The sequence below is a fragment of the Tursiops truncatus genome, chromosome 6 (genome assembly GCF_011762595.2).
Source record: "Tursiops truncatus isolate mTurTru1 chromosome 6, mTurTru1.mat.Y, whole genome shotgun sequence".
NCBI lineage: Eukaryota > Metazoa > Chordata > Mammalia > Artiodactyla > Delphinidae > Tursiops > Tursiops truncatus.
Window position 1 is genome coordinate 27716997 of NC_047039.1, and position 13872 is coordinate 27730868.

The following is a 13872-nucleotide window of genomic DNA, read 5'->3' on the forward strand; positions in this document are numbered from 1 at the left end:
TAAAATGTATAAATTGTTTATAAAAAGCAAGTAAATATATATGTATTGCTAGAAAAGAGATAATTTAATGATGAGCTTTCTTTATTAGTCATATTTTATACTGTTAGAAGAATGAGGCTATCAACTGAATTCTGTCCCCACAAAATTCATATATTCAAGCTCTAACAAAGTGATGGTATTTGGAGATGGGGCCTTTGGCAGGTAATTAGATTAAATGATCTCATGATGAGTAGGCTCTATTAGTGCCCCTACAAGAAGATACCAGAGAAGTTTTTCTGTCTCTCTCCACCATGTGAGGACACAATGAAAAGACAGTTGTCTGCAAGCCAGGAAGAGAGCCCTCACCAGGCACTGAATTGGCCAGCACCGTGATCTTAGACTTCCAAGCCTCTAGAACTGTGACTTGTTAAAGTCTCCAAGCTTATAGTATTATGTTATGGCAGCTTGAGCTATAAGAGTACTAAATGGAAGAGACATGGAGGAACCCTAAACGCATACTGCTAAATGAAAGATGCCAAACTGAAATGGATACATACTGTATGATTTCAGCTATATGACATCCTGGAAAAGGTAGGGCACTTAAACTATTCTGTATGATACTGTAATGGTCAATGCTTGTCATACAGTGGTCAAAACCCATAGGATATACAACAGAGTAAACTGTAATGTAAACTATGGATATTAGTTAATAATAATGTATGAACATTGGCTCATCAATTGTACAAAATGCCCCACACTAATGCAAGATGTTAATAATAGGGGAAACTTTGGTTTGGGGAATAGATGTGAGGGGGTGTATGGGAACTCTATACTCTGCTCAAATTCTCTTTAAACTTAAAACTACTCTAAATATAGTCTACCAATTTATTTAAACAAAATACATCTAAGTTGCCTCATCATATTGTGAGGTTATTACCATCTTACACCTTTTCTATTTGACCTACTTCTTTAATGTTCATTTCTAACTTATTTTATCCTTGTAAAAAATATATCAAATGTTTTGTATTATTTCACCTCCCAGCCTTATCTTTTTAGCTATGTCTTTCACAAACCTTCATTGGAAACTACATTAGATATCCTTGACTTATGACACTCTATGCCCATTAGTATTTTCACCACCTCCCTCGTAATGCTTGAACCTTGGCTATGACCCATTGTCACCTCTGGACAAATAGTTTCTGCTCTATTTTCTGACTTCTGTCCTTCTGGGCCACTTCTATCTACTATCATTACCCAAAGAACTGACTTTACAGATTCTATATGCCAGTGTGTAAGACTTGCAGTGTTTTAGGAAGTATCCCAAATTCATGATGATGATTTGGGGTCATTACCAAAGCACTCGGGATCATACATATTATTTTAAGGTAGTTTTACAGGACAATGCACATTGGTATTTTTCTCCTATTAACAGAGTAGGAAACTGTGGGTTGATTTGCAGTTATTTCGATTAAGAAAGCAGGATATGAACACTGCTTCTTTGCTGGGGTACTTGGCACTGCTCCTTCTCGTGCTGGGACGTGTTTTGCGCCTTTACAGCCTGGCATCTAGGCGTACTGATCAGACTAATGCTTGGCTTTATTGGATACGTTGACCAGTCTGATTGATATTCTGGTACATACAGGGTACTTGGTCATGGCTGCTCACCTCTGAACCTCAGCTTCATCACCTGCAAAGTGCAACTAATGGCATATCCGCTTTGTGGGTTTCTTACGGATTTGGCAAGCGTCATAGTGCCTGGCACATGCTAGAGACTCAGGTGATGCAGTAATTACTCAAATTTGCATTTTCAGTGGATCCTTCCCACCTGCACAGGGTGACTCACAGCCTTGGGGGAGGAAGAGCAGGACAAACAGCAAGGGCAGCATGGGCCAAGGGAAGGAGGTGAGAACTGAAATGCAGGGGGGTCTCTTGCTGGTATCACCAGAGGGCCCATAGTGAGCCAGGATGTGGGGAGAGACTGGCTGCTCAGTAAGATCAGGCCAAGAAAGGCCGTGTGAGGGGGACTTAGCTTTTATCTTGTGGTAGAGGCCATCCAAAGGAGAAAGTGAAAGATGGGTAGGTATAGACTTCTCCCTTGGAATTGTCCTCAGGCTCTGTTTATCTCCTGGCAGGGTGTGTTCAATGAGTTGGCCCCTCCAGCACGTTCTAGAGACGACTGGCCATGTCTGACCTTCTGGAGATACAGCCCTGACCTCCTGGCCACCTCACTGAGGAGAGGGCTCATGGGCGAATCATCCTCAGGCTGCACCTGTCCGCCAGTCCTGCACCCTGGACCACTCACTTGCAAGAGGCACATCCAGCTACCAGAGGAAGTGACATTTCCTGACTCATCTGACTAAGAAAGAGCAGAGTATCGCTGACCATTCCAGGGGAGTAGCTGCCACAGAAGATCAGGATGCGTACGAGCCATAGAAGATCAGAAGGAACAAAGGTCAATCCACGTGGGAGTTCACATGGGCGCCTCACAGTCCCCAACATGCCCTCGAGTTTCCCTCCCAGCCCAACACACACTCCACCTGCCCACAGTCACCTGTGCCACCATCACACAGCCCCACAGAGCTCCAAACATCCTCAAACACACAAACTCCCTACCTATAAGCAGATGCCTGACTGTGTGCCCAGAACCCTCCTGCTCCAATATACATGCACTACAAACCCCAATAAAATCACAGCCACAGTCTTGAATACAAAAACACACCCCCAACGGCCCCTGATAATCAAACACCTAAATCCTCATATCCCACAAAAATCCACCCAACCCCATATAACCCCTCAATGCAAACCCACAAACCCTTCAACAATAGCCAAATACATTCAAATCAAACTCACATACTTCTTCATATAAGACACAACCTCCACATCCAAATATAACACATACAGTCCCCCCACAGCTGTCAACATCCACGTATGTGCAATGCCTCAGAAGCTCAGACAAACACAAAATACCATCAGAGAGACACAATGTTTCCAACCTTTTCCTAAATACTCCCCGTAGAACACATGATGACCTCACACCCCCAATACAAACATACACCCATCTCCCTCTTGAGATACTATAAACAGCCTCTGTCACATCCCCTGATTATACACACACAGCTAGCAACCCCAATTTACACTGAGAACCCCAATCTCTGCAAATTCCTCCACACCAAAAATACACTCCCTGAACTCTTACCCTACAGGATGAGCATGTGTATAACCCCTGCACTCTGAATACACACAGACCCAACACACCAAGCATTAAAATGCATACCCCTACCTCTTCTCAAACGCCTGCACACATAGCCTCAAAACACCCAGAAGCAGCCCACCACCCAGCCACACCATGCTACACCAACCGTACACCCACAAAGGCACTCATGCCCCTCGTCTCTCCCCAGATCACACATACACAGTCTCTACACAGCTTTATTATTACCCCAAACCATCCTATACCCTAAACATACATCCAAGAGTTCCCCACACAGCCCTAACCCATGATAGAGGCAGCTCTACCAGGGGCATCATGGCACCCCGAACGGGCAAATGCCGCTGAGGTAAGTGCCTCCTGTGTTGCTGCATTTCTTGCTGCTGTTGCAAATCATCCCTTGACCCCACCGAGGCTGACTGGGACACCCTAAACAGGAAGTCGCAGCATATGAGTCAGGGAAGAGGAAAACTCCATTCCAGGTGTTCCCTGTCACCATCCATTGCACCAAAACATCGGATGACCAGCATGAACAAGAAACAGAGACATGTAACTATACCATGATTGAAATGCAAATTTTGCTAGAAAAAATTTGTCCAAGGGAAGGGGAGAAGGGTGTTCCCCCTAGTTATAAAGCCATGCTGTTACAATTCAAAGAAACATCAGATACAGTACAACAGGCATGGGACTGCATCCATGTTGTAGCTAGATATGAAAAAGATAATTTTTCTGAAGTCCCAAATCTCGCTTGCCAGTAAAGGCACATGGGCCCCGCTGCCCCATTGGCCAGAAACCCAAGAGAGGACCCTTAAGGGGGTATAGGGACTTCTGGGACCCTTACTGGTCTCCACCAAGGGGTGGTGCCTTCACACAGCTCCATCCTTCATGAGATGACTAACAGACCTCCCTGTATTGGCAGCTCTGGAGATCGGGGGTCCCTGATGACGTAACCTTGGGAAAGCCCAAGCACAAGTTAGAAATTTTTGCTCAGGCACTATAGACTCTTCAGGAGACTGGAGTGATGGGCAGCTGTCACCTCTCAAAAGAGAGATATTAACTAATTAGTTTGACTTGGTATGCTGAATTACACGGGAAGTGTTGTCAAATAAGCAATAAATCTTCCTAGGTTATATTGTATGCCGAATGATACAGGTATTCTACAGATTAGATGGAGTTCCTAAAATTTGGTATGGTCTTGTAAAATGTTACCAGTCAGAATTCTCTTTATTATCTGAAAGTGTCGCATGTCACCGCAGTAACTGCATTATTTGTCAATTGCACTGTAATAAGATTTAAACGTGCCTTCTTAAGTCTTTCGCCATTGTACACAGTTATGGTTTCACTCTGATGCCTTTGCAAAAATGCTTCCTCTTCAAGATTTATAGAAAGGACATTTGGATAAATACAAGTTTCTGTTTTTCAAACCATAAAGGTGAACTGGGTAAGAACTTGAAGAATTCTAATGGGAAACCTGATGGCTTCATAAAGCTGTTAACAAAAACGATTATTTGCATATGACTGGGTAAACTGGTGACTATGGTTATAACTTTTATCGTTTCTACCTGAAAAATGACTGCTTTAAATCTGTGTTTTCCAGGTGTAAGCAAAACCCTCCCCTGCATGTCTAAGCCCTGCATGTCTATGTACGCACTGCTGGTACACTGAAAGAGCAGATGGCTCACTAAATCAGTTATGGTACCTCTGGTCGCTCGCTATTGCAATTGGATTACAAGTAGTTATACTGATCATTGTTCTTTGTTTCCAGATTGTTTGTTCTTGTGTCTCCCTGCTGCACTGTGTTTTTGTCCATGTTACTAGCTGCATTACTTATATCCTATCTATTTGATAAGACTGGTATCTCTTACACTACCCAGTATGTAACCAGGCCTCCAACAGTACTTCTATGGCTAAACATCTTGAGGAAACAGACCACATTTATAACATGAAATAACTGTAATAGTGTGATTCTAGGTATGGGAGGAAGCAACAAGGGAAAATGTCTCCTGGATCATAATTAGATAGAGGATCCAGAGGCTCTTTAATTATCAATAGGGCCTAATCCAAAAACTAGCACCTGGAGTGGCATATCAGAATGCTCCCCTGACCTGGGATGAGCCTCCCAGCGCTGTGGGACAAAATTTGATCCTGAAATGTCTCCCAAATATTGGTCAAAATCCTGAGCAAGAGGAGAGGATCTGAGAAATAGAATATTTCCTGACACATCAGTCATTAGCGACCGCAGCCCTCCAACGTGAGCCGGTGAGCCCTGACGAAACTCAGGATACGAGAATATAGGATACAGGCCCCGGATAGCTGAGGTACATATCAAATGAATGATTTCACTGAGCCCAGACTCTTGCATCTTCCCATACATAGAAAAGTGCTAAATTCCTTAACTTGAGATGCTGCCTCCCAGGCTTGAAGCCCTCAAAATTCCCGTCAAATAGATCATAACTCCCAACTTTTAGGCTGAGAATATTTTTTTAAGGCTACAGGTGTAAAGGAGACACTTTCCAGAGAGGATCAAAAAAAAACAACGTTTGGAACACTGGCACCCATGGTGGACACTTCCGGAAAGATCCATCTGACGAAGCAATTAGAAGGGCCGTCACCCCTTTTTCCACAAGACTGTGGAATGGACATTGACAGTAGGGAATTGCAACAGGGAAGAGCCAAATCTGACTACACGTTGGATCTGTTTCTTTTACTTTAACCTTTGCCTTCAGCTGCTTTTGTTCACTAAAAGGATACTGTCTGTACATAATGGCCTGCCTCGGGGAACCCTGTCCCTCTGCCTGAATGTTAAACCAAAGTGCCTTTGTTCATGGACACATATGGACCCTGTCCACTTGTGGACGGCTGCAAAAAAGAAGAAATTAACACATCTCCTCCCTGAGGCTGGCCATTCCAGAGGCTATTCGCAAAACGTATGGCCTTCTTACTTTACCTTACTTTACCTTCTTACTTTACTCATCTCCTCCCTACCTCTGTGCTATAAAAGAAACTGGCATCCAAACCCCGATAAGATGGTTATTTTGAGACTTTAGTCCGTCATCTTTTCGGTCGGCCAGCTTTCCGAATAAAGTCAGATTCCTTGCCTCAACACCTCATCTCCGATTTATTGGCCTGTCGTGTGGCAAGCAGAGCAAGCTTGGACTTGGTAACATCTTTACTCAGGACACGGTGTCACAAAATGGGATGTTGTTTTCTGTTTGTTTGTTTTATTTTTGTTTTTTGTATTTGTTTTGGGCCGCGCCACGTGGCTTGTGGGATCTTAGTTCCTCGACCAGAGATCGAACCCGCGCTCCCTGCAGTGGAAGCTCGGAGTCCTAACCAATGGACTACCAGGGAATTCCCATGGGACACTGTTACCTTGCAGTCATGGCCCTCACCTTTGTGAGACACAGGTAGTAGTGTAGCAGGACTGAGAACGTTGTAAAGTTTAAGATAAAGATTAGGTGGTGAAAGCAGGATTTCACAGGAAGTTAATCTAGTGGTACTTGCAGTGAAATGTTGTCAATTCAGCCTTAAGAAGACTGTGGACAATGAGTGGAGTTTGCAAATAAACTTCATTTTCTAGAGTCAAATCTGACGAGGCTTCCACTAACTTTGCATTTGTGACTGTAACCTTAAGACAACTGAGATAGGCAAAAGCAACTGAATCAAGTTGCATGCTATAACAGGCAACAGGCCTATGTTTACTACCATGCTCACACAGTTCTGCGCGGCCTGATTATGCCTTTCATGCACAGATAAAGTAAAAGGTTTTGAATAACCTAAAGTTAATCTATTAGGTAGAGATCTCTTTGCTAACTTAAAAGGGCTAATATATTTTGCCTCCAGTGGAGAGCTCACCTTAAAGTTTCCGGATCAACCTGAACCTGATCATTTGGGTAACCCTAAGGCAGGCAGCTCTTGCAGTGCTTGTTTTAGCCTTATAAAAGCCTGCTTATGTTTATCTTCCCAAGCAAAGGATTCAGGAACTACATCTTTAATAAGTTCATAGAGTGGAAGAGGTAACAGAAAAATTTGGAACCCAGAGCTTGCAATAACCAGCTAAACCTAGAAATCCACAATGCTAGCACTTAGTTGTGAGTCTAGGAAGTTCCTGTATCAGCCTGATTCTCTCTGGACATAGCTGAATTCCTTCAGTGCTTAGATTACGTCCTAGGTAATGAACAGCGTCTAGAGATAATTGTAATTTTTCCTTTGTGTTCGTTCTCAGCTAACTGTTGCAGCAAATAAATGGAATCTTTTATGAATGCCTTATGGAATCTTTACAGTAGCTGAGTACAGCAGGAGGTTATCTCCATATGGTAAAATGGTTGATTTCTCAGGGAACTAGAGGGTACTTAAATCTTGGTGAAGTACTTGGGAGAAAACAGAAGGGGTCCCAGTGAACCCTTGATGCATAAAAGTGCAGATATATTGTTGACTGTTCCAAGTAAAGGCATATAGATATTGGCTGTTGAGTCTCCGGGATGCTGAAGAAAGGTGAACAAAGGTCTCCAACACTAAACCATTTCATGTCAGTTGAAGCTTGTGACAGAAGGGTGGCTAGGTTTGGAACAACAGAAAACAGGGAAAAACTATTTTGATTAACAGCTCCCAAGCCCTGGACAAATCGCCATCCTGCCAGGTTTCCAACCAGGCAAGATTGGCACGCTGCAGGGACGAGTACAGGAATGATTACCTCCCGGGCAATTAAGTCTTCTACAATAGGTATGAGACCTTGTATGACCGCAGCCTTTAATAGTTGCTGAGGAAACCTAGGGATAGGTTTAGCTACATCTATCTGAATCTTTATAGGTGTGCATTTTTTTATTCTTCTGATGTTAACACTGTCAGAAGTAGCCTCCAAATTTGCAGGCATCTCCATCCAATTAGGGAACTTTTGTTGAACTTCCTCTTCTATATCCAGGACCGATTTTAAGGAATATAAATGATCAGGTTCAGGTTGATCAGGAAATTTTAAGGTGAGATCTCCACTGGAGGCAAAATGTACTGGCCCTTTTAAGTTAGAAAAGAGATCTCTACCCAATAGATTAACTGGGGCTATACTGCATAGCAAAAAGGAATCTTGGTGGAGATAAAAATTCTCTCTGAACTGTATTAGGTACTCCCACTATGGAAACATCCTCTTTACTCAGAGGGACCTGTTGTTCTTTGAGGGTGGGATTTAGAGTAGAAAGCACAGCTCTGGTTACGGCTAGGGGTAGGGTGTTAAAGGGTTAGGTAATTCTGTTTACAGTTAGGGTTAGGGTTTAATGTAGATTTCAAAGTGAAGTAAGAGAGTGGGGTTTAAAGTAGAAAGCATAGCTCCAGTATCAACTAAAATTTGGCAGTTTTTCATTAATTTTCATTATATTTTCCTCTGGGCTGTTTAAGCTAATTGCTGGTAATAGTTTACCAGAGAAACTCTGGAGTTCTGCCAACTATGGGAGGGGGTCATGGGAGGCCCTCCCCTTGAGGTAGATATAAGAGCATTTGTGAAGAGTTTGCACAGGACCTTTGAGGACATCTTTTTTTCCAGTGTCCTCACTGATTACAAATGAAACATCAACTTTGGGTCATCGAATTGATCATGGACCCCTAGGAAGTTTTAATGGGGGAGGCCCAGGTGTTATTTTGTGTCTCTTGCCTTAGAGCTGTTGTAACTGTAAGGCTATGAGCTTGGTGGATTTCTGTTTGTGATCTTGCTCCAAGGTCCTATCAAAATGCTCAGCTATAGTCATGAGTTCAGTCAGGCCTACAGCCTCCCACCCTCTTTTCTGCCCTTTTATCAATCCACTAATCTCAGAATATAATCCATTTACAAAAAGGGCAGTTAAAGCAGGCTGAGTGGCCTTTTTGTTCCTTGGAACACCAACTGCTGTAAAAAGAGAGCTTCCAAACTGGCTCTAAAGTCTTCCACAGATTCACCCCTCTTTTGTTTGTATGAGTGAATAATAGACCAATCATTATCAGGCCAATTAATAATAGACCAAGTGTGAGCAGGGAAGATTTTAGGAATAGCTTATAAAAGGTCAGTTGTTATTCTGCAAGCCTTTTCAGGTTGAGGATCTTGAAGATCATCCTAGGGATTATGTCATTTTGCTTCCCGCATCCATTCTGGGGCTTCCCCCAGTCCTACCAACACGGGTACAAGCGGATAAAGATCTAGCAGTTTGGGGACATACACCCTGACAGTGGCTCTAAATTCTTCAATAACTGTTGGAGGTTCCTCCCTAGGTTTAGAGAATTCTTTGACTATAGCTCTCAGCTCAGTCTTTGACCAAGGGGTAAAGGACACCTGAGGGGGCTCACCTGCAACCTCAGGTAGTTTTACTTTAAATGGCAATTGTTAAGTATTCTCTTTGGAATAGAAAAGTATTGCAGACAGAAAATGAGTAAAACAAGAGTACTCAGGTGAAAAAGGAAGGGGGCCAGTAGGAATTAAATCTGCAGTCACATCTGTCCTATGGTCTTTTGTTTCAGGTACCTTTTGCCTCTTTAATTTTTCATTAGCTTTTTGTTCTAAGTCTCTAAACGAAGCTATTTTGGAATCTTGAAACCTTCTGTAAACTTCTACATACCAATTAAAACAGGCATCTCATTCTCCCTGTCCAATTTGGGATCCCTTGCTCACCAGTGTTTTCCTTAAATGAACAATCTTACCTAACTGAAACATTACCCACAATGACCATTGTAATTCTAGATCAATATTAGTATAATTTTGCCATCTTTCTAAATATCTACAGCCTCCAGGACCATAGTTATTAACTATAAAATAAGCAGGTGTGCCAGAGCTGGCATTCTCAACTCTTTGGCGATAAAGGATCTCATTTCCTTAGCTAGGCTTTGTCAACCCAAAAGAACACACAAAAAAAACTGTGCCTTAATATATCAGCAATAACAAAGAGATGTTACTATGTCCTGGACTAAAGAAGGCCTGGTATGCACCACCACCAATCACCAGGGATCCTTGGACTGAGGAAAAAGATCCAACCAGCAAATCCCAAGGAATGGGGACTGCAAACTGATTCCAAACAAAATGAAGAACTATAGCCGCCACCAACAGTTCCCAGCATGGAAACTGGGGGCTGATTCCAAACAGATGGGCAAGTGCAGACTACACTGTCAGCAGTGCCCAATCTGGAATCCAGGGAAGAATATTACGGGCTAGGGTTTACCGCTCAAAAATATACTGGCAATAACCAAGAGATGTTACTGTGTCCTGGGAATTTCCATATGAAAGGCTAGGGCTTTGGTCTCAGGGAGAATCCTCTACCAGCCCAAACTGTCCTGCCCTGTAAAGGAAAGCCAGTTAGATTGGGAGCACAAACGCAAAGAGAATGGAGCTCAAACCAAGAGGAGCTTACCAACAACCTTCAGGAATGGCAAGAAAGACAGGGAACTCAAAGGACTTGTGGGCACCACACCTGTTCCTCCTTGTCCCAAATGTTATCAGAAATTTGCTTCAGATCCCATCACTGCCACCAATATATTTATCTTTTTCTTTTTAAAATGATAAGCACTTAATCATAAAATCATCCTGTTAGCAGTAGCAATCATAAGAGTGGATTTTAGAAAAGTGCACACACATATTTTTATACAGAACATTTCTGGAGGGATACATATTAAACTGTTAGTGGCCACCTCTGAATGCCACCAGTGTATTAAAAAACAAAATTTAACTGAGTAAATTTGAAGATTTACTTTGAATTTTGAATAAATTGGCTTTATCAAACGATTCATGAAACAGGCAGCATCTCATCTGATAGAAAGGGAGATACTCCAACGGGTTACACAACATGGAAGGCTCTTTTTTTGGGCCACGCCGCATGGCACGTGGGAATCTTAGTTCCCCGACCAGGGATCTAGCCCATGCCCCCTGCAGTGGAAGCGCGGAGTCTTAGCCACTGGACCACCAGGGAAGTCCCAGAAGGCTTTTATAGTAAGGAGGGTGGGAAAAGGAAAGAAAGTCATCATCAAGGGAAAAAAATGAAAGTTCACTGGAGGAAAGTGAAACTTCAGGTGACAATGGCTTCTCACTGGCTAAACTGCTGAATTTGCTATTAGCTATTTCTATTTTCTATTTCTTGTTGCTGGCCAGGAAGGAAGTCTTCCCTCCTCCAGCTGGGGTAGTAAAGTGGTTGCACTTCCTGTTTGGGGTCAGTAAATAACCTCTTCCTCTTGGGGTAATCGATGATGAGTGACACGGCCTGAGAGCTCCCTCTACTTTCACAGCATGTTTTATTGGCAGGAGGATTCAGAATGAGGAAGAAAAGGCCACAAGACTCACCATAAAGAAGGCTCAGAAATTCTTGGGTGGGTCCAAGGGAGGCACAAGGTGGCTGTGGGGTCAGCTGGTGGCTACAATGATCACATGGTTCCCTCTGATGGGTTTGCAGCTCGACCTGGAATAGTGAATAAAAGGGTCAGTTCATCCTATCAGAGAAACATGAAACTGAGATAAGCTTCCCACTGCTAAAAGCATCTTGAGCCTTCAGAAAAGAACAGAGAACATGTCTAAAGGGTTTGGGAACATCAGAGCCATATCTCCTCAGAGTGGGACTCCCGAGGCTCTCCAGGTCTCAGTCCCCGACTCTCCCTCAGTGACAAAGCCTCCCCACCTCTGTCCTTGTCAGCTCACTGATACCTAGAGGGATCAGTGGTGGGGAGGAGGACAGAGGTGGGGAGCCCCTGCCTATCCCTCAGGACTTAGGTTTCCATGGAGACAGGTTGGTTGACACCTAGTGATACAATTGACCAGCCTGATACGCAACAGTTCCCACCACCCTGGGACAGCTGGGCTGAGGGACCCCATGTAGATGCTGTCCTGGCACATCAGCTGTGCCACAGAAGAGCCAATAACACCTGTAGCTGTCCACCTGATTCTCAGAGGCTTTTCCTTGGAGAGCCCTTGGTCATCTGACCTCCTATCCAGGAAGCCCCATGACTTTCTGACTGCTGCCTGTCACGCCAACAACACACCTGTGAAGGTTCTGCTCTGCATGGCCATCTGTCCACCAGCCCCCCCCGCTTCTAGGGACCCAGATGCTAGGACCACACAAATGCTGAAGTAGTGTCCACCTGCCGAAGGTACAGACACCTCTGTAGCCATCTGCATGATTTCTACTGGGAATCAACAACATTTATGGGGATTCTCTGGCCCTAAAGAACAGGATAGGAGCAATGCAATGATTCACAATTACCAGGGTCAACGCACATATACAAGGGCCCATAGCCCCAGATGCCCCACTCACAATTCACATGAGTGTCCCATACAAAACCACCGATGCCCAAATATTCTTGCTTCATACATACATACATCCAAACACGCACATCAGTGGTACGCTGGTAAGTGCTTGATAAAAAGCTCTCTGAGAAAGGTGGGAAAGACTTCATTTATGGTATCTACATGGTATAAATATTCCCAGCATGACCAATTTAAAGCTACCCACCTGACATCACTGAACACAGAGCTGGGAAGAGATATGCACCATTGACTATCCCAAGCTAGTATGAACCAGTTCCAGCACATCCCATACCTTTTCCTATGAATATGTGCACACAGTCCACTTACACTCCAAGTAGAACCCTCAGCTCCCACTACAGTTATGTAACCAAAAGGATACCACATATACATATGTGTTTGTACATATACATATATATATATATCCTGAACACACACGTACATTTCTACCCTCACCCTGAATAAATAAACAGACCACCTCTTACTACCTAAACTTTTACAGAAAAAACCTTACTCACCCTGAATATTCACATTCCACCCTCACAACTATATATACACACACAACATGGGCCTGAAAACAAACATGTGCAAGCAATATGCCATCCAGATGTACACACTGAGTACCTAAACACACAGGCTCACCAAGTCCACAACTGTCTCGGGTACAACGCAAAAACAGACCCGTATGAGATCCCACGGCCCTAAAATATATATACTCCAGGATTCCTGCACACACACGTAACCTACACAGTCTACTGGTTTCCAAACACACAAACTAAACTCTCACATCCCCCAGAATACATACCACAAAAGCCCCAGGAACTCAAAAACACACACAGACACAAATAACCTATACTTATCAAATACAGCTGACCCTTGAACAGCTTGGGGGTTAGGGCCAACCCTCCATGCAGTGGCTCTGTGTCCATGGATCCTGTAGTAGTCCTGTAGTATTTACTGAAAAAGAAATCCACTATAAGTAGACCCGTGGGGTTCAAACCCGTGTTGTTCAAGGGTCAACTATACATATAAGTCCAGCTCACTAATACTGACAACACACATACAAGTAACACCACTAAATTCTTCAGGCATTACATTTCGAAATAGACACATAGAGGACTCTAAGCCTCCTGATATACTCACAAATCAGAAATACACACACCCACAAACTCCTCACGAGTATACACCCCAAATGCTCAGACACACTCAAAACAGAAAAACACCGACAACTTCTGCAGTCTTACTAATACACATACACAATACTCACACACCTATGGACACACACATGCAAATATTCCTAACCCCTGAACATATGGATCCCCTCCCAAACACTATACATTATGCTACCTCTCCAGAATACAAGCTCCCCACCACTACCCCAACATATAAACTGTATATGTGTGTGTGTGTGTGTATATATTTCTACCCTCACCCTGAATATATAGAC

The 13872-nt window shown here is 43.4% G+C and overlaps 1 protein-coding gene across 1 annotated transcript in view; it reads left to right on the forward strand.

The window, feature by feature from the left end:
• LOC117312761 (NUT family member 2G-like) overlaps nt 1-13872 on the forward strand; it is a 78818-nt gene that overhangs the window by 51684 nt on the left and 13262 nt on the right. The window contains exon 4 of the mRNA XM_073805956.1: nt 2112-2431. Coding sequence (XP_073662057.1) covers nt 2396-2431 — 36 coding nt within the window. The 5' untranslated portion in view covers nt 2112-2395. The remainder of the gene's footprint in view (nt 1-2111; nt 2432-13872) is intronic.